Source organism: Bos indicus x Bos taurus, chromosome 23 (genome assembly GCF_003369695.1).
Source record: "Bos indicus x Bos taurus breed Angus x Brahman F1 hybrid chromosome 23, Bos_hybrid_MaternalHap_v2.0, whole genome shotgun sequence".
Lineage (NCBI taxonomy): Eukaryota > Metazoa > Chordata > Mammalia > Artiodactyla > Bovidae > Bos > Bos indicus x Bos taurus.
In genome coordinates this window covers 7680039-7702438 of record NC_040098.1, presented here as the reverse complement: position 1 = coordinate 7702438, position 22400 = coordinate 7680039, and the positions used below count along the sequence as shown (strand labels likewise).

Genomic DNA, 22400 nt, shown 5'->3' with positions numbered 1-22400 from the left:
AATTTGCTTTCTTTAAGCCTTTCAGTTCTCCTTTAAATGCTCTCCTCCCAATTTTTAATCAATTAACACAGATTAGATACTCTTAGAGAAAAGTGTGAAAGTGTTAGTCGCTCAGTTGTGTCCAGCTCTTTGTGACCCGATGGACTGTAGCCTGCCAGGCTCCGCTGTCCCTGGAATTCTCCAGGCAAGAATGCTGGAGTGGGTAATCATTCCCTTCTCTGGGGGATCTTCCTGACCCAGGGATCTAACCTGGGTCTCTGGCATTGCAGGCAGATTCCTTACTAGCTGAGCCACCAGGAACAGCTACCACATATGTAAGGCTTTCTTTTTGCTTTGAATGTCACAGTCTTCTCAGTGGAGAGAGCCTAGTACTATAACTGCAGACATCATACAGGTCTTGAGCCCAGGAGAAGAGATGCTCTTTATATAGAACCAGTGAGAAATGCCATTTATTCAAAAAGAACTTGGGCGTCTGTGCACAGGGACTGTGGTCACAGACTGGGCAGGCTGTCTGCACGCAGTTCTCCATGAAAGGAAAGGCCCTGGAAGGTTCTGAACTCACACAGACGTTGAAGGAACCATGAGGTCACACAGTCCAGCCTGTGTCCATCACACGACGGGCCCTGCGATGGTGATAGCTTTTCAGGAGAGGTGCTGGTCTGCCTTCAGGCTTCTGGGTGTCCGATCCCTTGTCGAGGGATGTAGACTAAGCCTCTGTATTCCTCTTGTAGGTTAGGGGGCTGCGGAAGGTGGAACCGCATCCTGATGTGTTAAAAGTGGTTGCTGAGAAAAGGAGTACCAGGAAGGGCAGCCCTGTCCTTCTGGATCACTTTCTAAATGACAGAATCTGCGGGAGAAGCGTGTTCTCTCTCAGAAGCCCTTGGGCTCTTGGTGCCAGGGTGGTTGTCCGCTTGGTGGTGGTGAAGATGAAGATTTTTGGCACTGCAGAGTTTAGGGCTGATTATAAGTCTCCTGGATACAGGTGATAGTAATGGTTATATTGGTAAACAGCAGATTAGGTATTTTTACTTTTTAAGTAAACTCAAAGCAGTTCTGATTCAGAAATGAGGAAAGCTTAGAGTGTGTCCAGATTGAAGATTATCTTAAGAAACTTGTAGGGAAGAGATTACTTAATTTTACTATCATTCTCAGACATTTTATAAATATCAAATTTTATGCTTTTATTCTTGGACATACATGAGATAAAGCCCATTTGAATTCATGAAAAATGTGATTAAATTTGCTTTTTTTTTTTTTTTAACCTTTTTAAAAATCTGTATAGAAGCTTGAAGTAAGCTGAATGTTGGCAGTTAGGAGTTTGGGGGCACCTTCTTTAATGAGCTGAAAACCTCATGAGTTATTTCTCATATTTGTATGTTAATAAATCTTCATTCAGGGTTTAATCACTATTGCTTCTCAGTTAAAACAGCAGCAGAAGCTCTCAATCCTCTCGTCTCTGTTAATCACACTGCTCTTCTTCAAATTATCCAGCCGTCATTCACAACAATATGAATGGACTTAGAGATGATCATACTGAGTCAGAAAGGGAAAGACAGGTGCCACAGGCTGTCACTTACACGCGGAATCCAGAGAACGACACGAGTGAGCCCGTCTACGAAACAGACACCGGCTCACGGACGTGAAGAGCAGACGTGTGGTTGCTGCGGGGGCTGGGGAGGGTGGAGCTGGGCGTTGGGGTTAGCAGGTGTAAACGTTTATGTATAGAATAAGCAACGGGTCCCACTGTAGGGCACAGGGAAGTGTATTCAACATCCTGTGAGAAAACATCATGGGAAGGAAGGCTTAAAAAAAAGAATGTATAGGGGACTTCCCTGGCCGTCCAGTGGTTAAGAGTCCAGGCCTCCACTTCAGGGATTGACGGTTCACTCCCTGGTCGGGGAACTAGGATCTGTATCCCAGGCAGCTTGACCGAGAAGGAAAAAGGGTGGGTGGGTGTGGGAGTGTGTGTGTACATATCTGTATCAGATATGTATATATCTGAATGTCTTTGCTGTATAGCAGGAATTAACACAACACTATAAATCTAACTACGTTTAAATTAAAAAAAATGCTCAGCCTTGAATGGCAAACAGTGGTCCTTTCCACTGACCGCCATCCAGTATAAAACAAGAGGTCAGGAGATGCGCCCTGTTGTTGGTGTGCCTCTCCTTTATCCTTTGACAGCCCTACGCTGGAGCTGTGGTTATCGCTTTTTTAGAGGAGTAAACTCCGTGTCTGGCCAATTAACTGCACACACTCAGCCTGGTCTCAGGAATCTTCTGTCAAGAGGTCTCTCTGGCCTTCTCCGCAGATATTCCTGCACTGATGCTCCGAGTTCAGGAAGCTGTGCCCCAGGCCGACCCTGTCCCCGCTCAGCATTCAGGATCACGTTTCTGCTTGTGCTCCTCTCCTCTTATTTATTTCAAAGCATGTGTCCTTTGTCTCATTGTATCCTTTCTCTGAACTTCTGCAACACTTAAGGTATGATATGCTGATATTATTTTAAAATATCTGTTGCTGAGCCATTTTACAGATGAGGAAATCAAGGCCCAGGCAGGTTAAGTAGTTTGTCAGACGCCACAGACCTGGTAAGTGTGGAAAATGTGCAAATCGGTCTTGTGACTCTTTGGATTTGATGGATGACTAATGGGATTCAGAGAGAGACCGTTTAGCAGGATAGTGTATTATATAGAATAGGTAATCCCTGTGTAGCACAGGGAACTCTGCTCAATATTCTGTGATAACCTATATGCAAGAAAGAATGGATACACATATATGTAAAACCGAACTACTTTACTGGACACCTGGAACGAACACAGCATTGTTAACTGTACTCCAGTGCAAAATAAAAACTAAAAGAGAATAGTGTAGTCTTCTAGAGCATTGAAGCCTGAACTGGACTGATAATGTGAGTGGATAGGAAAGATGGGCGGGGAAAATGATAGAGAATGACAGAAGATTTGGAGACTGAGTGTGCGTGGCAGGGAGAGAGGGTGTGGGGGAAGAGATTGAAATTACAGTTTTTTAATGAGGTTCGTGCTCAGCCTCGACCTCACTGAGAAGTGGCTTTTTATCTGTAGTTTTTTCATATGTTTAGTCTTAAAACTAACATTTATCCAGAGCAAAACACTGGGAAGACAGTTAAAGGGGATTTCAGCTGGGAATAACCTGCAAGCTTTATACTATCTCTTATGAGGGGCCTGGGACCAAACAGTTTTCTTACTGGTAAAACAGACTGGGGGATATTTCCTGACTCAGGTGAGAGAGCAACTGTCTTTGCAGAGGCTTAGCAATGTGAGTTTCTCATTTACTCCTTCATTCATTCAGCACTATGGGCTGCTTGAACTTAATGCAGGCATCCCTCAGCATCTGGGATGCTGGAGCCCCTTATATAAGACAGCACAGTGTTGGCATGGAATCTTGTGTATCCTCCTGTACACTTTAATCTCCAGATCACTTCTAATACCTAGTACAATGTAAACAGTTGTTGCTGCTGCTGCTAAGTCACTTCAGTCGTGTCCGACTCTGTGCGACCCCATAGACGGCAGCCCACCAGGCTCCGCCGTCCCTGGGATTCTCCAGGCAAGAACACTGGAGTGGGTTGCCATTTCCTTCTCCAATGCATGAAAGGGAAAAGTGAAAGTGAAGTCGCTCAGTCGTGTCCGACCCTCAGCGAACCCATGGACTGCAACCCACCAGGCTCCTCCGTCCATGGGACCTTCCAGGCAAGAGTACTGGAGTGGGGTGCCATTGCCTTCTCCGAAACAGTTGTTAATACTATGTAAATGGTTGTCACATGAGTAAATAGTTTTGCTTTTGGACCATTCTGGAATTTTCTTTCTCTAATATTTTGATCCACAGTTGGTAGAGTCTCCAGGTATGGAACCTGGGAGCCAACTGTACTATGTCAGCCTTGGGGACGCAGACAAGGCCCACAGGGTCTTTCTTGCCAGTGAGCTTAGAGTTAGTAAGGGAGATCGATCATCACCAAACAATTATTTAATTACCACTGTAACAGATTTCAGGAAGCTGAAGCCCAAGGAAGCTGAGAGTAGGGGAATGCAACCTAATCTTGGGGCCAAAGGAGGTGTCCTGGAGGGCGTGGCATTTTAGCTGGCATTTAAGGAGGAGTGGCTGTACCTCGTCTTCAGCTTTCTTCTGTTCTGATATTTTTAGTAACTTAAAGCAAACCAGTAATCAGGACTCTTCAAACCACTCTCTTGCTTGCCTTGTCTAAAGCTCTTATTTTTACAGGCAAATGCCTGCTTTCCTTTCAAGTTAGGACACACATAAGGCAGAAAGAAACAGTCTTTGGAGTTGAGACCTGTGTTCCATTTGCTGGTTTTGTGTGCGAGCAGGTTTGCCCAGGGAGGGAGTGTCTTCCTGCGAGGCGGACCTCGCCCACCTCCGTCTGGACTGGGTCCATCTGTTTTCTCCAGCAGTTGCTGTTTCTACCTTCAGAGTCCTGACTCCAGACCAGCCCTGACCAGAGTTCTGGCAGCCACTGCTTATGTGTTCCTTGGTAAACCCATCATCCTGAGCTTCAGGGATGCTTCTGATGCTCTTTGAAGTGTTAAAGATTTCCACCCAATTAACAAGCCTTCACTCTTTCTCTGTTTCCTTGATCTTTTCCTCGGAAAGCTGCCACATGACGTACACGTGGGTGTCAGCTTGACCTCCTTCCCGAGCGCTTGTGAGGTGGCAGGTGCATCCCTTGCACCTCTTTTCTCAGCCTTAGAAAAACCTGCTCAGCAGGGCCCGGCGTGGTGGCTGAGGGGTGCAGTCAGGAGTGCAGACCAGCTGGCACTGCCCCCCGGGCGGCCTCACCTGGCACTGCCCCCCGGGCGGCCTCACCTGGCACTGCCCCCTGGGCGGCCTCACCGGCCTGAGTAGCCCTGCTGCTCCTGTAACGGACGAGGTTCCTGCCTGCGCTCTGTCTTTTGTTTCTGTTTTTTGGTCTTTTCCTTTTTTTAAAAATTGAAGTATAGCTGATGTACCGTATTATGTAAGTTATAGGTATGCACTACAGTGATTCACAGTTTTTAAGGCTTATACTCCATTTGTAGTTACTATAAAACATTACCTGTGTTCCCCATATTGTCCAACAGATCCTTGTAGCTTTTTATACCCAGTAGTTTGCACCTCTTGCTCCTCTCCCCCATCACCCCTCCCTAGTGGTGACCTCTAGCTTGACCTCTATATCCCTGAGTCCGCCTCTTTTCTGTTACACTCACTAGTTTGTTCATTCTTATGCCCAACAGTGCCATGATCTCAGCCCTCAGTAAAGTGACTGCTAACATTGGGGGGGTGGTTCTTCATCTCTGAGCCTTAGTGTCCACTTTGGGCAATGGAAGTTACAGTAATTTATGTTGCAGTTACACAAGGTAAGGGCTTCCCTGGTGGCTTAGATGGTGAAGAATCTACTTGCAGTGCAGGAAAACCAGGTTCGATCCCTGGGTCTGGAAGAATCCCTGGAGAAGGAAATGGCAATCCACTCCAGTATGTTTGCCTGGAGAATCCCATGGACAGAGGAGCCTGGCGAGCTACAGTCCATGGCGTTGCAAAGAGTTGGACACGACTGAGCAACTTCCACTTTAGTTTACATAAGGTAATGTGTATAAAGGGTCTTGCCACTGTATATGTGCCTCAGGGCCTACAAATGTTGGTGTGTTTTAAAAATTCATTCCAGATTCAACTGTGGACAAATCATATATACACATATATATGTCTTGTATATGTGTGTATGTACATGCTCATATGTGTATTAATATATATCTGTATATGTTTGTGTGTGTGTGTGTATGTATGTGCATGTCCGTGTGTGTGTATACTGGTATCGTATTTATGAACTAGGACCATAAATAATGTGTGTTCTTTACTACCTTATACAACCAATTTTTTAAATTGAAATGTGTGTTCTTTACTAACTTATACGACAAGGCAGAGACTTGTGTGAGGCAAATGTTACCACAGATTTAAATATTTGCAGCTTTAAAATTTGTACTGAGAGGTTGTATGTAGCTTCTGATGACTGTGCAGCTTCATCTTCCCCTGACTTCTTCTGTCTCTCTTTACCCCCAGTTTAGAAAAATCAGGTATGTTTAGGTCTGCTTGCCTTTGTCGAGCTGCTGGAAGAAACAGCATGGGACCAGGAGAAGCTCTTCTATTTCAGCCCTTCTTAATGTTGTGGGCTCAGTCATGTCTGCCTTTGTGACCCCACAGGCTGTAGCTTGCTGGGCTTCTCTGCTCATGGAATTTTCCTGGCAGGAATATTGGAGTGGGTTGCCATTTCCTCCTCAGGGGATCTTTCCGACCCAGGGATTGAACCTGCGTTTCCTGTGTCTCCTGCGTTGGCAGGTAGATTCTTTACCACTGAGCCACCTGGGAATCACTTCTTAGTGTTAGTATGTCCAAAATAATGTATTCTTGAAATTAAATACTATGAACTAACCTTTTCTAGCCCGGAAAGCTGTTATCTCAGGGTTTAAACAAGAGGAACTTAAAATAGCAATTTTGGTTTATTTCAAGAATTACAGCACTTAGTGGCAGGTAAACATGGGGGGAAATATTCAGCCTCATTAGTAATCAAAGGAACAGAAAACAAAATGTTACCAGACTGTTTTACCAATAACACAGGCAGTTTTTAAAATGTGAGAGACAGGAAAGAGGGGAAGACGTTGCGGGGGTGGCGGAAGCGTGAGGGTGTGCCTCGCCCCCGCCTGCCGGTGTGGCAGCGTTGGTGTCTTGAGGGGGTGGCGGAAGCGTGAGGGTGTGCCTCGCCCCCGCCTGCCGGTGTGGCAGCGTTGGTGTCTTTGGCACAGCGGTTACCCTGAGGGAGCTTAGCCTAAGGAGGTAACCAGGAGCGAGCATAAACATAATGATCACCTCAGGACCTTGGAAACAACCTAAATGTCCAGCCACTGGGGATTGGTTACATGGAGTATGAAGAGATAGGCAGCGGCCTTTTCTGCCACTAGAATGGAGGACTATTTGGAAAAATAATGATGGGGGAAAGTTTGTAAAATAACATCAAGGGAAGCACGAACCTAGTCACTGTGTCTGTGTGACAAATAAAAACTACATTGGAACAAAACGTCATCCCTGTGTGATGGGAACGCTGGTGGTTCCTCCCCCCGCCTTTGGACTTTTCTGTATTTTCCAGATTATGCTCATAATCAGAAGAAAATCTGTAATTTAAAAATGCATACTTTATGGCTGAGTAATGTCCCATTGTGTATATATGTACCAGAGCTTCTTTATCCACTCATCTGTCGGTGCACATACTTTATGGCTGAGTAATGTTCCATTGTGTATATATGTACCAGAGCTTCTTTATCCATTCATCTGTCGGTGCACATGTAGGTTGCTTCCACATCCTAGCAGTTGTAAATGGTGCTGCAGTGAACATTGAGATACATGTGTCTTTTTCAATCATGTTTCTCAGGGTGTATGCCCAGTAGTGGGATTGTTGGGCATTTGGGTCGGTTCTAATGAAGCGGATGAGCCTAGAACCTAGAAAAACAAATGTCACGTGTTAATTCATATATATGGCATCTAGACAGATGGTACTGATGAACCCATTTGCAGGTCAGTGACGGAGACACAGACAGAGAGAGCAGAATTGTGAACACAGACAGAGAATTGTGAACACAGACAGAGAGAGCAGAATTGTGAACACAGACAGAGAGAGCAGAATTGTGAACACAGAGAGAGAGCAGAATTGTGAACACAGAGAGCAGAATTGTGAACACAGACAGAGAGAGCAGAATTGTGAACACAGACAGAGAGAGCACAATTGTGAACACAGGGGGAGCAAGAGCGGGTGGGGTGAATGGAGAGAGTGGCATGGGAACATTACGTTATATGTAAAATAGACAGCTAGTGGAGACTTGCAGTATGGCTCAGGGAGCTCAGAGTGGTGCCCTGTGACAACCTAGACGGGTGGGAGGTGGGGGGAGATTCAAGAGGGAGGGGACATGTGTATACTACAGCTGATTCATGTTGATGTGTGGCAGAAACCAACACAATATTGTAAAACAGTTGTCCTTCAATTAAAAATAAACAAATGTAAAAAATGCATACTTTAGCATACTTTGTACTGATGAAACCGTATGAACACTTAGTGGGGTTTGAAAAGCCTCGTGGGAATGACAACAGTGACTTTTGATGAGGTGATGGGACTTGGTGGAGGGGATTGTTTTTAATGTTTTGCTTGAATATGCTTTTGTTCAGACTATATCTTGTATCGGGAAAGCGAATATAAACGTAGAAAAAGTGTTTTGGAAATCCACGCCACATTTGAGCAGAGGTAGTAGTGTGCAGATACCTCCTGGTCCACGTTGAGGATGATGGAAACAGCTAACAACGGTGGTCAATGATAGACGTTTTCTTTCCTTCTGCAGATATTCCTGAAATTCCAGAGAGCATCTCATTCTGTAAAGCACTACAGATCGCTGACTTCAGCGGAAACCCATTGACTAGGTAACCTTTCTGCTTGCTTTTCTGACCATAGTACTAAAGGCACCTTTTCCCTCCTGGCTCAGTTGTGAGCCCACTGACCGGTGGATTCCAGGCACCTGTGATGCCAGGGTGACTGAATTGCTGCCCACACAGCAGTGCGGGGACAGCTCTCTGGAGTCTGTCCCAGGGGTGTCTCTGGGCCACGTGGGCCCATTTCTAAGATTTCTCGAGACTCTAAGCAACCTCGGAAGACAGAAAGGTATTTTTCCTTTCCATTCCTTTTGTTTGTTTTTAAAGTGTCTAGAAAAATTGGGATTAAGTTAAAACTTGGGAGTCATCTATCTCAAAATTGCTTGGGTCTTCTTGGGTATGGAGAATGCCCTATTTCACTTTGTTTTTCCTGTACCTGCTTATTTTTAAGAAGTAAGTATGTCTTTAATTCTGTTTTTTCTCCTTTGAATTTCAGTTTTATGTTACTAATAATGCTTATTTTATGGAAAATAGTGTTCTAGTAAGCTCCAGCCCGATTGCTTTCTGACTCACCACTGTCGTCACGTCTCATCCTCTTTCCTGACCATCCTTGTCCGTGTGGTTGTCCCTCTTCCTCAAACATTTCCGCAGCTCCCACCACGATGAGGTCAGGTGGGAGCCCCTACCGTGCTGTGAGTCTCCTCCACCCTCTGTCTGACCTCGGCCTGCCTTCCGGCCTTCACTTCCCTCAGTTGCCTTCTCTGGCCTGGTCCTCGATTTCCCTCCCCCTCTGTTTTGGCTGTGCCAGTCCCTTCACTCACCTTTCAGATGCAGCCCACGCATCACACTTCTGCAGGACCCTTTCCTGGTGACTCCCACGGCCCCTCCTCTGGGCTCTGTAATGCTCTCTGGGTACTTTTCTCATAACGCTGGAAATCTGCATGTGAGTGATCACTCCGACCCAGGCCCCTGGACTGGACTGTGTTCCTCTGTCACTTAGCTTGTATCTGCTGCCCTGCTGTCCTTTCTGGAAATGAGAGAACCCTCAACTAGTGTTTGTGGAACCAAACTGAGCTGCTTGTGCTAAAGGCAGCTTCTGGGTTAGGCAGCTGAGAAACACTCACTATACTGGCTGGAAGCTTTTTGTTAACTCTTCAGTTGCTTAATCCCCTTTTCTGTTTCTTATGTTTTTTTCCCCTCATGTCTGCCGACATGTGACTTTACCATCATCTCAAAACTCTGGATCAGAACACATTGCATCATAAGAGGCCTTACTCAGTTTTCACCCTGGCCTCTTGTTTACCAGGTTTCTTGAAGGAGAGCCATTTTAATGTGGCGGGTGTGTTCTTTTAAGAATTATGAGTTAAGAATCTGTGAGTTGAAGGGACTTCACTTTCACTTTTCACTTTCATGCATTGGAGAAGGAAATGGCAACCCACTACAGTGGTCTTGCCTGGAGAATCCCAGGGACGGGGGAGCCTGGTGGGCTGCCGTCTATGGGGTCACACAGAGTGGGACACGACTGAAGCGACTTAGCAGCAGCAGCAGCAGCAACAATTATTCAGCATGGCCTACAGATTTTATTACCGAAGCAGCTGAGGCTCCAAGAGATGGAACGACCATTTAGGATTGGCCTACGGATTTAATTACTGAAGCAGCTGAGGCTCCAAGAGATGGAACGACCATTTAGGATCATGTAGCCACTGAGTGACAGCTCAGACTAGCTTTCCTCCCTCCCCACCGTAAGTCTGGCCTTCCTCAGCATAGCCCATCACATCACTAGCTTGACTCTTAATGTTAACAGCCAGTAAAAAAGCAAACCAGCCACTTAAAAATATATTTTCCTTACATTTAAGATCATTTTAGCTAGTTTTAAAATTATATATATATATATATAGTTTCTGGAAAAAATTCAGAACAGATAAGTTGCATCTTTTGAACTATAGATAAAAAAAAAACTTACCTCTATTACATTATGGAAGAGGTTATTGTTGTTGTTCAGTCACTCAGTCGTGTCCGACTCTTTGTGACCCCATGGACTACAGTATGCCAGGCTTCCCTGTCCATCACCAGCTCCCAGAGCTTGCTCAAACTCATGTCCATTGAGTCGGTGATACCATCCAACCACGTCTTCCTCTGTCATCCCCTTCCCCTGCCTTTAATCTTTCCCAGCATGAAGGTCTTTTCTAACGAGTCAGTTCTTCACATCAGGTGGCCAGAGTATTGAAGTTTCAGCTTCAGCATCCATCCTTCCAATGAATATTCAGGACTGATTTCCTTTAGGATGGACTGGTTTGATCTCCTTGCAGTCCAAGGAACTCAGCTCTCAGCTTTCCTTATGGTCCAACTCTCACATCCATACATGACTACTGGAAAAACGATAGCTTTGACTAAATGAACCTTTGTGGGCAAAGTAATATTTCTGCTTTTTCATACACCATCTAGGTTTGTCATAGCGTTTCTTCCAAGGAGCAAGCATCTTTTAATTGTATGGCTGCAGTCCCCATCTGCAGTGATTTTGGAGCCCACGAAAATAAAGTCTGTCACTGTTTACATTGTCTCCTCATCTATTTGCCATGAAGTGATGGGACCAGATGCCATGATCTTTGTTATTTGAATGTTGAGTTTTAAACCAGCTTTTTCAGTCTTCTCTTTCACTTTCATCAAGAGGCTCTTTAGTTCTTCTTCACTTTCTGACATAAGGGTGATGTCATCTGCATATCTGAGGTTACTGATATTTCTCCTGGCAATCTTGATTCCAGCTTGTGCTTCATCCAGCCCAGCATTTCTCATGATGTACTCTGCATGTAAGTTAAATAAGCAGGGTGACAGTATACAGCCTTGATGTACTCCTTTTCCTATTTGGAACCAGTCTGTTTTTCTATGTCTGGTTCTGACTGTTGCTTCTTGACCTGCACACAGATTTCTCAGGAGGCAGGTCAGGTGGTCTGGTATTCCCATCTCTTTTCAGAATTTTCCACAGTGGAAGAGTTTGCAACTTTGTAAAAACCATTCCTGAGAATGTATTTCATCGATTATGAAAGCCCTCATTAATACTCTCATACTATTCTCTATATTAAACGTCATACAGCATAGGATTTGTTTTTTAAAAAAGGAATCTAGAAAGAGGAGAGAAACGAAAGACTCTAATCTAGAGGCTATCACTAAGGCAAGAAGCCCTCACTACCCCCTGCAAAAAAATGAGTTATGTGTTCTCTTCTCCATCTTAGCAGGTTTATGTATAAGGACCTTCAGCATTTTAGATGCAATGAGATCTTTTTGCCTTCAGTTGGTGTTTTTTTAAACCTCAAATACTGGTAACCATAGGAATATTGAAAGTAAATTTTCTTTATAAGTATTTAAATAATTTTATTTTGAATCTTCTCTGTTCAGTAGAGTCTAAGAGAAGTATACAGAATTTCTTTTTTGTGTAGAATGTTGTGAAACATATAATCATCTCACATGATTGGCATCTTAGATCAAATCAAAAGAAAAATATTAAGAAAGTAGCAATTGGCTGTCAGCTGATTAATTGTAAGTAATCTGTAGCTTTGCTCTGGGTATTATAAGCTACAGGAAAAAAATCTGAAGCAGCTGTCTTATGTTTTATGATAATCTTGTGGGCTAAGATTTCTCTCTGTTTTCTGTTAATCCATAAAGTGTTTTCACTCTTAGGCACCTCCAGCTGCAGCAAGTTTTTACCGTTTTCTTTCATAGAGTGCTCAGTAGGCTCACGACACTTTTTCTCCTTTATTCTTACAATTTGTATTTCTTCCTTCTTTATTTCTGGATCACTTTATCAACAAGTATTTATCATGTCCCTGTACTGCCAGGTAAACCAAGTCCTTACTTTTTTTTTCATTATAGTTAGAAAGACAAGAAACATGCCACATGTAATATAATTTTATGAGGTTAGTTCAATCAGCAAATAGAAGAAGAAATCATTATAATTATGTTCACTATACACCATATATGCAATTCTCTTTATCAATTATAACATTTTTTGTTGTTTTTTTAGATTGCCAGAAAGCTTTCCTGAATTACAGAATTTGACATGTCTTTCCGTAAATGACATCTCACTGCAGTCTCTGCCTGAAAATATTGGCAAGTAAGTTAAGTTTTTATGTGCAGTTTGCTTATATCAGGGTGAATGGGCATTTATATCAGCTCCACCTCCTTCCCTTTTTTGGCTCTTGTTTTACGTCTACTCAGAAAGCTGCTTACCCAGTCTTCAGTTTCCCCTCAGGAAAGACCACAAGCAGCTTCTGTGTGTTTTGCATCCGGTTGCCCCTGAATTTTAATAATTAAAAAGGATGCTGCCTCTTGTTACTGGTGGAGAACCTAATTTATTTGGAGTGTTTCTCTATAAACGGATGGATTCTAGAGTAGTTAATTGAAGCGAAGCAGCGTGTGTCATATAGGTGGTTATTAAATCCTGTTAGGAATGACTGCTCCTAGTAATTTCATTGAAAACTTACGGCCTGTGCCTTATACAGCAGCTGTGTCTGACAGGCTGTGCACCGTGGATCTGGGGACAGGGAGCGAGGGTGGTGGTCTGGAGAGCAGGCTTGGAACGGGGAGGGGCGAGGCGTGGCGAGGCTGTGTCAGGAGGGGATGGAGCAGGGCGGGCGGGGGACTGGCCCAGCTCAGTCCCCATACTGGTTCCTGAGGTCGGGGAGCATGGCCATGGCAAGAAGTGTAGGATCCTTTGAAGGAACTGTATGCTGGTGAATCTGTTCTCTTGCACATTCCCACGGATGAACTGATGGAGGGAATTATCTTAGCAGGTCTTCTCCATCCCTTCAGGATGGATGGTGGCTTGAAGCAGGCCGGTGGCTCATGCTTGACCACTTGAAAGCCCACCTTGCCGGCCAGCACTCGTGGACCAGTGTGTGGCTGTTATAAACGATTTCTCTCATGCTTACCTGTCCTGCTTAAGTTCTGAGATGAAACAGAAGCTCGCTTTTTGGGAACTGCAGTGTATCTGGGTTTCTTCTGCAAAGGCTTTTCTTCCCAGGTGTCTGCAGTCCACCGTGTCCCCTCCTCGCTAGAGGGAGACGGCTGGCTGCCCCGTTTCTACCTGCAGGCCTGTGTTTCTCTGCGGTTCATGCAGATGTTTGGACCCTGAGCCAGCATATGTGATGATTAAGAACTCCACCCTTTTAGCTCTGGGACAGGATAGACACAGGAAGGTCCCAGCACCCCGAGTTCATGGCACCCTTCGTGGAGGAAATCGAAGTGTTTTGTGCTGGAGAAAGCAGTCATTATGATGTTTTTATGGAAACTTTTTGTTGTTGTATTTTTGTTAATATGCATATTTGAAAAGTGTTCCAGCAATCATTGGATTTAGTACATGCTAAGTTGGGCTTCTCTGATAGCTCAGTTGATAAAGAATCTGCCTGCAATGCAGGAGACCCTGGTTCGATCCCTGGGTCAGGAAGATCCCCTGGAGAAGGGAACGGCTGCTCACACCAGTATTCTGGCCTGGAGAATTCCATGGACTGTATAGTCCATGGGGTCGCAAAGAGTCGGACACGACTGAGCGACTTTCAGTCAATAATCATGCCCTGCACTTGTGCTGTGTCAGGTTTCATGGATTTCTAATTAATACACTAGCCATGTAAATATTGACCTTGCCCGCCTCCTGCCCTCAGGGTCTCTGGAATCTAATTCTCTGAGCCCCTCCTCCCCTCTTCTCCTGCTCTGGCTGGCCAGCTGGCTGCTCCGTCCATCCCTCATTTGTGTGTTTTTAAACAGGTTGCATGGACCCGACTGAGTGACTTCACTTTCACTTTTCACTTTCACTTTTCACTTTCCTGCATTGGAGAAGGAAATGGCAACCCACTCCAGTGTTCTTGCCTGGAGAATCCCATGGACAGAGGAGCCTGGCGGCTGCAGTCCATAGGATCTCAAACAGTCAGACATGACTGAAGCCACTTAGCGCTTCCTCATTGGGAGGGACTCTGCAGTTTCCCAAAGGATTCCCACATGGTTGCTTTGGAGCATTTAACTAAATATTTAGTAACCAGAAAACTTCTTAGTGACAGGATGGTATTGTGAACAGGGCACAAATAGCAGGTGCTGCAGAAAGCACGAAAAGGATGTTGAATGGCCACTTACCTGATGGATACTCCCCGCTGTCCCTGTGGATGCTGGAGTGGAGGGCCGGGCGTGAGTTACCCTGCTGGTTTGGTCAGATGAGGCAGACACCTCATTGTCGGTCCTTTCAGGCTCTGTTGACAATGGGAACCCTGTTTCTCCTTTCGGCGCCTGGCTTGAACAGGTGGCCTTAACTGAGAAAGCTGTGGAATTCTCCAGGGCTGGGTGGGGGTGTCCTGCCTGGGGGAGAGAGCCCAGCCTTTAGGACAAGAAGCCTTGCAGGACCTTGGAACCGAGGGCACCCTGTTCCCTCCTGTGTGATTTGCCAAGAGGCAGTTTGGAGGGCGTTTGGGCATTGAGGGCAGAGCTGGAGCTGGAGTCTGGCTCTTCTGGTCCCAGGCCTGCTTTTCCCCAACTCCCCGCTGCATCACCGTGGGACAGCTGCCCCCTCCACGGCCCTGAGAGCCTCAGTGACTATGTCCTGGTTCCCCTTGTGGCACCTGACAGTCCACTCGTTAAGGAGGCAGTTCCAAACAGCTTGGTAAAAATTTTTCTGCTAACAAGCTAGTGGCTGTTCGAAAAAGTAGTCATATACTTTGAAAGACTGAATATTTGTATTGCATTCTGAAACATCCCCAGATCCATGCCATGGGAGGGGGGTACCTGATGGGCACCAGGCCAGCTTCTCAGATCACCGTGGCCTCTCCTCTTCCCCGTCCTCACCGTTTGTCACTGCTTTGCAAAGATGCTGTGTCATCCACACACGCTCAGAGCTGTCCAGTGTGGAAGCTGAGCTGCTGGTTTACCTGGTAGCGTTTCGCTGCGTGTCTTTCTCATATAGAACTTTCTGTGGGGCTCCCGTGAGTTCCCCCCCAGTGCACAGGAGCTTGAGCTGCTGCCGTGGGAATTGCTGAGTGCGCTGTTTGGGTTCTTGCGAGTCTGCAGCATCAGCTGTTGGTGATGAGCAGCAGCCAGCGTGGCACAGGTGGTTCATTCCTGCAGGGCGTGGCTCTGAGCCAGGCAACCATTGTCTGCTCACTGGGATGAAGCAAGGCTCTCCAGCAATAGAATCTTTGCAATACTTTGTAACAAGATGAGGAATGATCATGAAAATCTTTTAAGCCCCCAAGAGGTGTACCAGCTACTTCATGCAAAAGTATACATTTTTCTGTCACTAGAATAAAAGTGTCCCAGATTTGCTGGCCCTTTTCTGGGATGGCCCGTCCATAATTACTTGGCCCTTCAAAGGAAAGGGCATTTAACAAGAAAGCAGGAAACTGACTGACTTTCGATGGGTGTTTAAAAACCTCTTTGTTAATAAAAAAAAAAACCTCTTTGTTAAAAATACACTTTCTGATTAGTCTTCTTGAACACACGTGTTTGATGTCAGGGATGATGGAACTTTATCAGCTGAATTTCAGCAAAGACCTTTCCATAATCAGAAGAAATTTTTTAAAATTACTAATGAATGATTTAATAAGTGCAGTTGATGACACAGTTCTTGGATCAGTGTAACTTAAAAAGAAAATATCTTGGCTGGGCTGAAGTATGTAGAATCTTTGTTCCCTGACCAAGGATCAAACCTGAGCCTCCTGCAGTGGAAGTGCTGAGTCCTAACCACTGGACTGCCAGCAAAGTCCCTGGATCAGTGTGACTTTGCGAGGTGTCTTTTTCCCTTGTTACACCATTAAACAAATATCAAAGTGAATCATTTAGGGTCAGTTTTGTTCCTAAACGTAAAACAGAGTATTTACTACATAATATAGTATTTTCAGTCTCATTGCTTTCACTAATGAGAGCCCAAAAGATTTTTGTATCTCTCATAAAATATTTAAGAATATTTTTCTTTTGTTTTTATTTTCTACTTATTTTTTTTTCTTTTTATATTTTATATATGGGTACATAGTGTATCTATATATCTATCTTACAATAAATATAAGTGTAAGGATTTACTCTTAAATGTGTGGGACCACCCTTTAGAACAGAATAGTTGGGAGTCACTTAAGCTAGAGACCAGTGATTCTCAAACTCTGCCATGTTGGGTCCCCAGGGGTTTCTAGAAGTCTTTCCCGGCTCTTGTGGAGAGTATGGACCAGGCTCTGGCGGGTGGTCCCTGCTAGCCCCTCCCTGCTTGTACCAGCACAGTTCTGCTATTAGCTTCTGATGTTTTTGTATCTGTGTTGCATGTAATGTTTGCATTTAAAAACCTGCTGCATGTGTGTTTAACATGGTTCAGTGACCTGTTGCAGACGCTTGGCAGTGCTTGCTCACTGTAGCATCAGGAGTTTTCACTGGGCTGTAGATCACTTCAAACCCTCTCACGAAAGTGAATTAAAAAATTTTTACCTGTCTGCTTACTATCCAGACTGGCTGAGGTTTCCCCCCACTTAGTGGTTGAAGTTCTAGCTCTTTTGTGAAAACTTCCCTAGTGACTAGGAGAGATGAAAGAGATCCCAGACTCACAGATACCTGATCCCTGGGTCACCCGCACGCTCAGCACTGGACTCCTTTGTCTACACACAGAAGGCTAGTGCAGTGTGTGTGTGTGTGTGTGGTTGGCATGTACACTGGGTCCACCTTGTCTCCTGGAGCTGTGGAGCTCTGGGTCTGAGTCCCTCTTTGTGTCTGGACCGACCCTGCTGTGGCTCTGACGCGCTGGGCAAATTCATGGATGAGACGCATGGGGTTCCCTCCTCCATGCTGCTGGTCTCCAAACGGACATCGCAGATGGTCCAGGTGGGCTCTGGAAGCTTTGTGCTGGGACCACGTTAGCCTGCCCCTGCAGAGTCATCTTCTGGGCTGAATGCTGTACCGTTCCTATAAAAAGCTGACTGAAGAAGCAACTGTGAAAAGAACCTGTTTCTCTGAAACCGTCTCCTGAAAAATGTGTGTGTGTGAGTCGCTCAGTTGTGTCCAACCCTTTGCGACCCCACAGACTGTAGCCCGCCAGGCTCGTCTGTCCAGGCAGGAACACTGGAGTGGGTTCCCATGCCCTCCTCCTACTGAAGAATACTTGTTACCAAATAATGTTGCTTATTTTCCCCCAGGTAAGGAGGTATTACAGAGAGATTTAAAAAATACGTATTTTTAGGGGAAAAAATGCCTCACTGGGAGAACCGTAAGCTTCTTCCTTTTAATAACAGTTCTGACATTTATCACATTTCCCTTTCTGCTTTTGTTGCCAGAAAGCTCAGAGCTGGTTCCCACGATCAGCAGGAGCAGCTGTGTTGGTTTCCATGTGGTGGAGGGACCCGGGGACCGGGGGCAGGGGTGCTGCCGGCGTGCAGGGGGGCGGGGGCGGGGTGGGGGCCTCGGCACACCTGTCCCGTTACAGCTGCCACTCGCTGAGCACCGGGCGCCAACCCACGCTGTGTTAGCTTTGTCTGTAAAGTGGGGTAAGTCATCTGCCCGTGTGTGTCTCACTGGTGGGGTTTGAACTTGGTCTCCTCCTGTAGGAAGCTGCATTTCCTCTGCTGTCGGATGCCCCGCTGAGCACATGAATCTCCTCCTCCCTTCCCCAGCCCTCGTTCTCTAATTCATGAAACTTTTGGCCTGGTTGTGCTTTATGAAGACCTCTTTAAGTCCCTCCTAGAAAGAGTTGGGGTAAAATTAAGTAAAGGGCTTTGTCACTGAAGGTGCCAGTGAGGCAGAAGGGTGGCAGGGGAGGAGGGGGGCCTTCGTAGACCTTTGAGAGGAGAATTCTAGGTCTCGGATGGGCTTTATGAAAACTCTGTCAGTAAAACGGAGTTTTCAGATATGCTCTTGAAAACAGTGCCAAGTGACGGTGACTTTTTACTATCACTAAAAACACCTGGAAGATTCCACTGCTCAAGCCAGGAAAGATGAATTTACTTTAAGAAGTTTTGAAACATTGGTACAACGTGTAAATGAACTTTCCTCTCAAAAGCGCCTTTTGAGCTTGTGAAAACATTTTTCTTGAGATTAGTGGTAGCAACGTGGATGGACCTAGAGATTATCAAACTAAGTAAAGCAGGTCAGACAGAAAGACAAATGTATCAGTTTTATGTGGAAGCTGAACAATAGTACAAATGGAGTTATTTATAAAACAAAAACAGTCTTGTAGACAGAGAAGACAAGCTTTTGGTTACCAAAGGGGAAAGGCAGCGAGGGATAAATCAGGGGATTGGGCTGAATAGATACTCACTACTGGGACTTCTGTGCTGGCCCAGGGGTTAAGAACTTGCCTTCCAAAGCAGGGGACGTGGGTTCGATCCCTGGTCGGGGAACCAAGATCAAACATGCCATGGGGCAGCTGAGCCCGCACGCTGCAACTACCGAAGCCCACACACTTTAGGCCTATGGTCTGCCACAGCAGAGGCCCCCTGCACAGCAACGAACAGCCTGTGCAGCCATAATGATACTTTTTAAAAATCAGACACACACTACTCCCCAGGTGGTGCTAGTGGTAAAGAACCCACCTGCCAGTGCAAGATACAAAAGAGACATGGGTTCCATCCCTGGAGGAGGGCATGGCAACCCACTCTGGTACTCTTGTCTGGAGAATCCCATGGCACCTGGTGGGCTACAGTCCATGGGGTCGCCAAGAGTAGGACATGACTGAAGTGACTTGCGCATGTGTGCGTATATATATATGTGTGTATATATATATATGTATATGTAACACTGAATCACTTGCTGTATACTTGAACTTAGCACAGTATTATAAATCAAGTATACTTCAATAAAAAGGATGCAGCCCTCATTTAAGGGAGTGGGTCCTTCCTCAAAAAGTTGAACATGATTACTGTATGACCCAGAAGTTCCACTGCTAGTCATGTTTACCCGAGAAAACTGAAAACATATGTCTATAGAAAATGGGTGTACAAATGTTCATAGAAGCATCATAATAGCCAATTTGAAACAATTCAGATTTTCATCAGTGGAGGAACCAATAGACAAAATCTGCTGTTCCCATGTGATGGAGTATTACTCAGCCATAAAAAGGTAATGAGGTAGTTACACATGCTCCAGTGTGGATGGACCTAGGAAACGTGTTCAGTAGGGAAGCCGGACAGCAAGGTCACATATCGTACCATTTCATTCAGATGAGATGTTCAGCAGAAGCAAGCTCATAGAGACAGAAATTAGTGGGTTGCCTGTGACTGGGGTAAGAATAGGGTGGGATGGTGGGAGCAGGGTGTGTGTGGGTGTGTGTGTGTGTGTGTATCTCACTGGTGGGGTTTGAACTTGGTCTCGTCCTGTAGGAAGCTGCATTTCCTCTGGTGTCAGATGCCCCGCTGAGCACATGAATTTTTTCCTCCCTTCCCCAGCCCTCATTTTCTAATTCATGAAACTTTTGGCATATTTGGGCTTTATGAAGACCTCTTTAAACCCCTCCTAGAAAGAATTGACTTGTGATGGATGTGAAGTTTCTTTTTGGATGATAGAAATTTTCTAGAATTAGGTCATGGTGATGTTTGTACAACCTTGTGAATATACTGAAAACCACTGAATGGTACCCATTATAAAAGTGGATATTATAGTATGTGAAATGTATCAAAATAATAAAAAAGAAGGGACGTTAGGCAAACTTGAAGAAGCCTGGTGCTGTTGAGGGATGATGCCATACCTAGGAAATGGATCTATGCTATTCTTACAGGAAATCTTCTGTAATGTAGCCTCACCAGCAATGTGCTAAGATCATTTCGTCTCAGTTACTGGCACCTGGTGATAAGCAGGTACACAGAGCCAGAGCCTCCAAGACGTCCAGGTGTTGTGGAGTCGGGGTGGTGGGGAGCTCAGGGAGAACTGTGAGAATCTGGGAAGCCTCTCCCTTCGTTGTGAGCAAGCTGCTCTGTTTGACTTTGTGTATCTAGCTTCATGAGATTCCATATCCTTGGCTGTTAAAGAAACTGGTACCATCAGAAAAAAGGTGAGTTAGCCTAAATATATCTAGACATCTCTATTTAATTAAATTTCCTCCTCAAAGAATAACGTTCTTTAAGAAGAAGAAATATGTGTAATAGATTGGAATGGTGCCCAAAACCCAGTGGTCAGTCACTAAATGGTTATCATCAATAAAGAGTTGGTTGTGACCATTTGCTAATAGAAGTAGAACAAGCAGATAAACCCTGGGTTCTCTGGCAGATTGAAGTCGAGCGTGTGGGTGTGATTTTGTGTCTGCCGCCCTTGGGAATGGTGACCTGTTAGTACATGCTGCCTGAAAAGAATCAGTCTTTTTGAAAACTGTTACTGTATTTAATACTTTTTTTTTTTTTTTGAGGCCTGGGAATTTCTGTAAATATTTATTGCTCCAAAAATAAAATGAAAGATTTTTAGAAAATTTTCTAGAGCAACACCGCCATAAGGAAGTTTGTAACCAGAGTTTTCTTATTAAATACTAATCTGGTACTAAAAAAGTGGAAATACCGTGGATATGTAAATACTTCCCTCATCCTAGTTGAAAAGTATTGCCATAAATGTTTCCAGATTTTATATTTTAATGGTTTAATAGTATACTGTCATTTGTTTGTTTGGGGGCACCTAAATTTATTTTATTCTTTCTTTTCTTAATGATATTTGCCACCAAAATGGGAAAAAAAAAAAATCCCAGTGGTTTAGAAAGGAATTTTTAAAATACAGTGGAGGACAGATGTAAATTTTTTTTTTTAAGTAACCCCTCATCCAGTCCCTGAAATAGAATCCTAAAAATACAGTTGGCCTGCGTGTTGGCTCACAGCAGGGTGAACTCTTGCACGTGCTCTCAGGGACCTTCAGCTGCTGGCACCAAAGACTTCTGCAGACTCTTCCTGCAGAAGCTTGTTAGGATTTTATCTTTCTTTTTTTAAACCCTGTTTGGGGGACTTCGTGGTAGTTCAGTGGTTAAGGGTTCTCCTTCCAGTGCAGAGGACACAGGTTCAGTCCCCGGGGTGGGGAGCTAAGACCTTACGTGCCACAGGACAGCGAAGCCTGTGCACTGAGCTACTGAGCCTGGGGCGCTCCGGGGCCAGACGCCAGCTCAAGGAAGCCCAAGTGGGCAGTGAGGACCTGATGTGGCCAAATAAATGGTATTTTTTAAAAAAAGAAAAGAAAAAGTTAAACCCCATTTGATGGTAAAAACGGTGGGAGTGAAGGAAAGATAGAAAATAGTGGTTTGTGTAGGAGGTCATCCTGATGATATTACACAGAAATTTAATTTGTCAGGAATTAAAATTGAAGGGTAAAATATCTGTTACTAGGGGAGTGGTTTCGGAGAAGGCAATGGCACCCCACTCCAGCACTCTTGCCTGGGAAATCCCATGGACGGAGGAGCCTGGTAGGCTGCAGTCCACGGGGTCGAGAAGAGTCGGACACGACTGAGCGACTTCACTTTCACTTTTCACTTTCATGCATTGGAGAAGAAAATGGCAACCCACTCCAGTGTTCTTGCCTGGAGAATCCCAGGGACGGGGGAGCCTGGTGGGCTGCCGTTTATGGGGTCGCACAGAGTCGGACACGCCTGACGTGACTTAGCAGCAGCAGCAGGGGAGTGGTTTAAAAAAAGTAAGGTTTGTATGGATTCTGAATTACCATGCAATTAAAAAAACAATACCTGTGTGTATTATCTGTTGATAAGAAAGTTAAAAATCTCCTTTGTATAGGATGCTGCCTTTTGTATGAAAAAAGGAAGCTAAGGCTATATATTCATACCCCTTTTTCTTTGCATAAAAGGCAACTCTGGGTAAATGCACAAATAACCAACAGAAAGAGGTTATTTCCCGTGAGAAGGGTCTAGGTGGTAGGAGACTGGATAGACGCAGGACAGAGATGGGAGCCAACTCATTCCTGAATATTTGTTCTGCGTGTTTATTCATGTATTATATTGCTGCTGCTGTTTAGTCATTCAGTCGTGTCTGACTGTGACCCCATGG

General features: G+C 45.0%; 1 protein-coding gene across 1 annotated transcript in view; it reads left to right on the top strand.

Moving 5' to 3' along the window:
- Positions 1 to 22400, top strand: part of LRRC1 (leucine rich repeat containing 1) — a 135167-nt gene that overhangs the window by 77623 nt on the left and 35144 nt on the right. Inside the window, exons 3-4 of the mRNA XM_027524203.1 lie at positions 8403 to 8481; positions 12449 to 12538. Coding sequence (XP_027380004.1) covers positions 8403 to 8481; positions 12449 to 12538 — 169 coding nt within the window. The remainder of the gene's footprint in view (positions 1 to 8402; positions 8482 to 12448; positions 12539 to 22400) is intronic.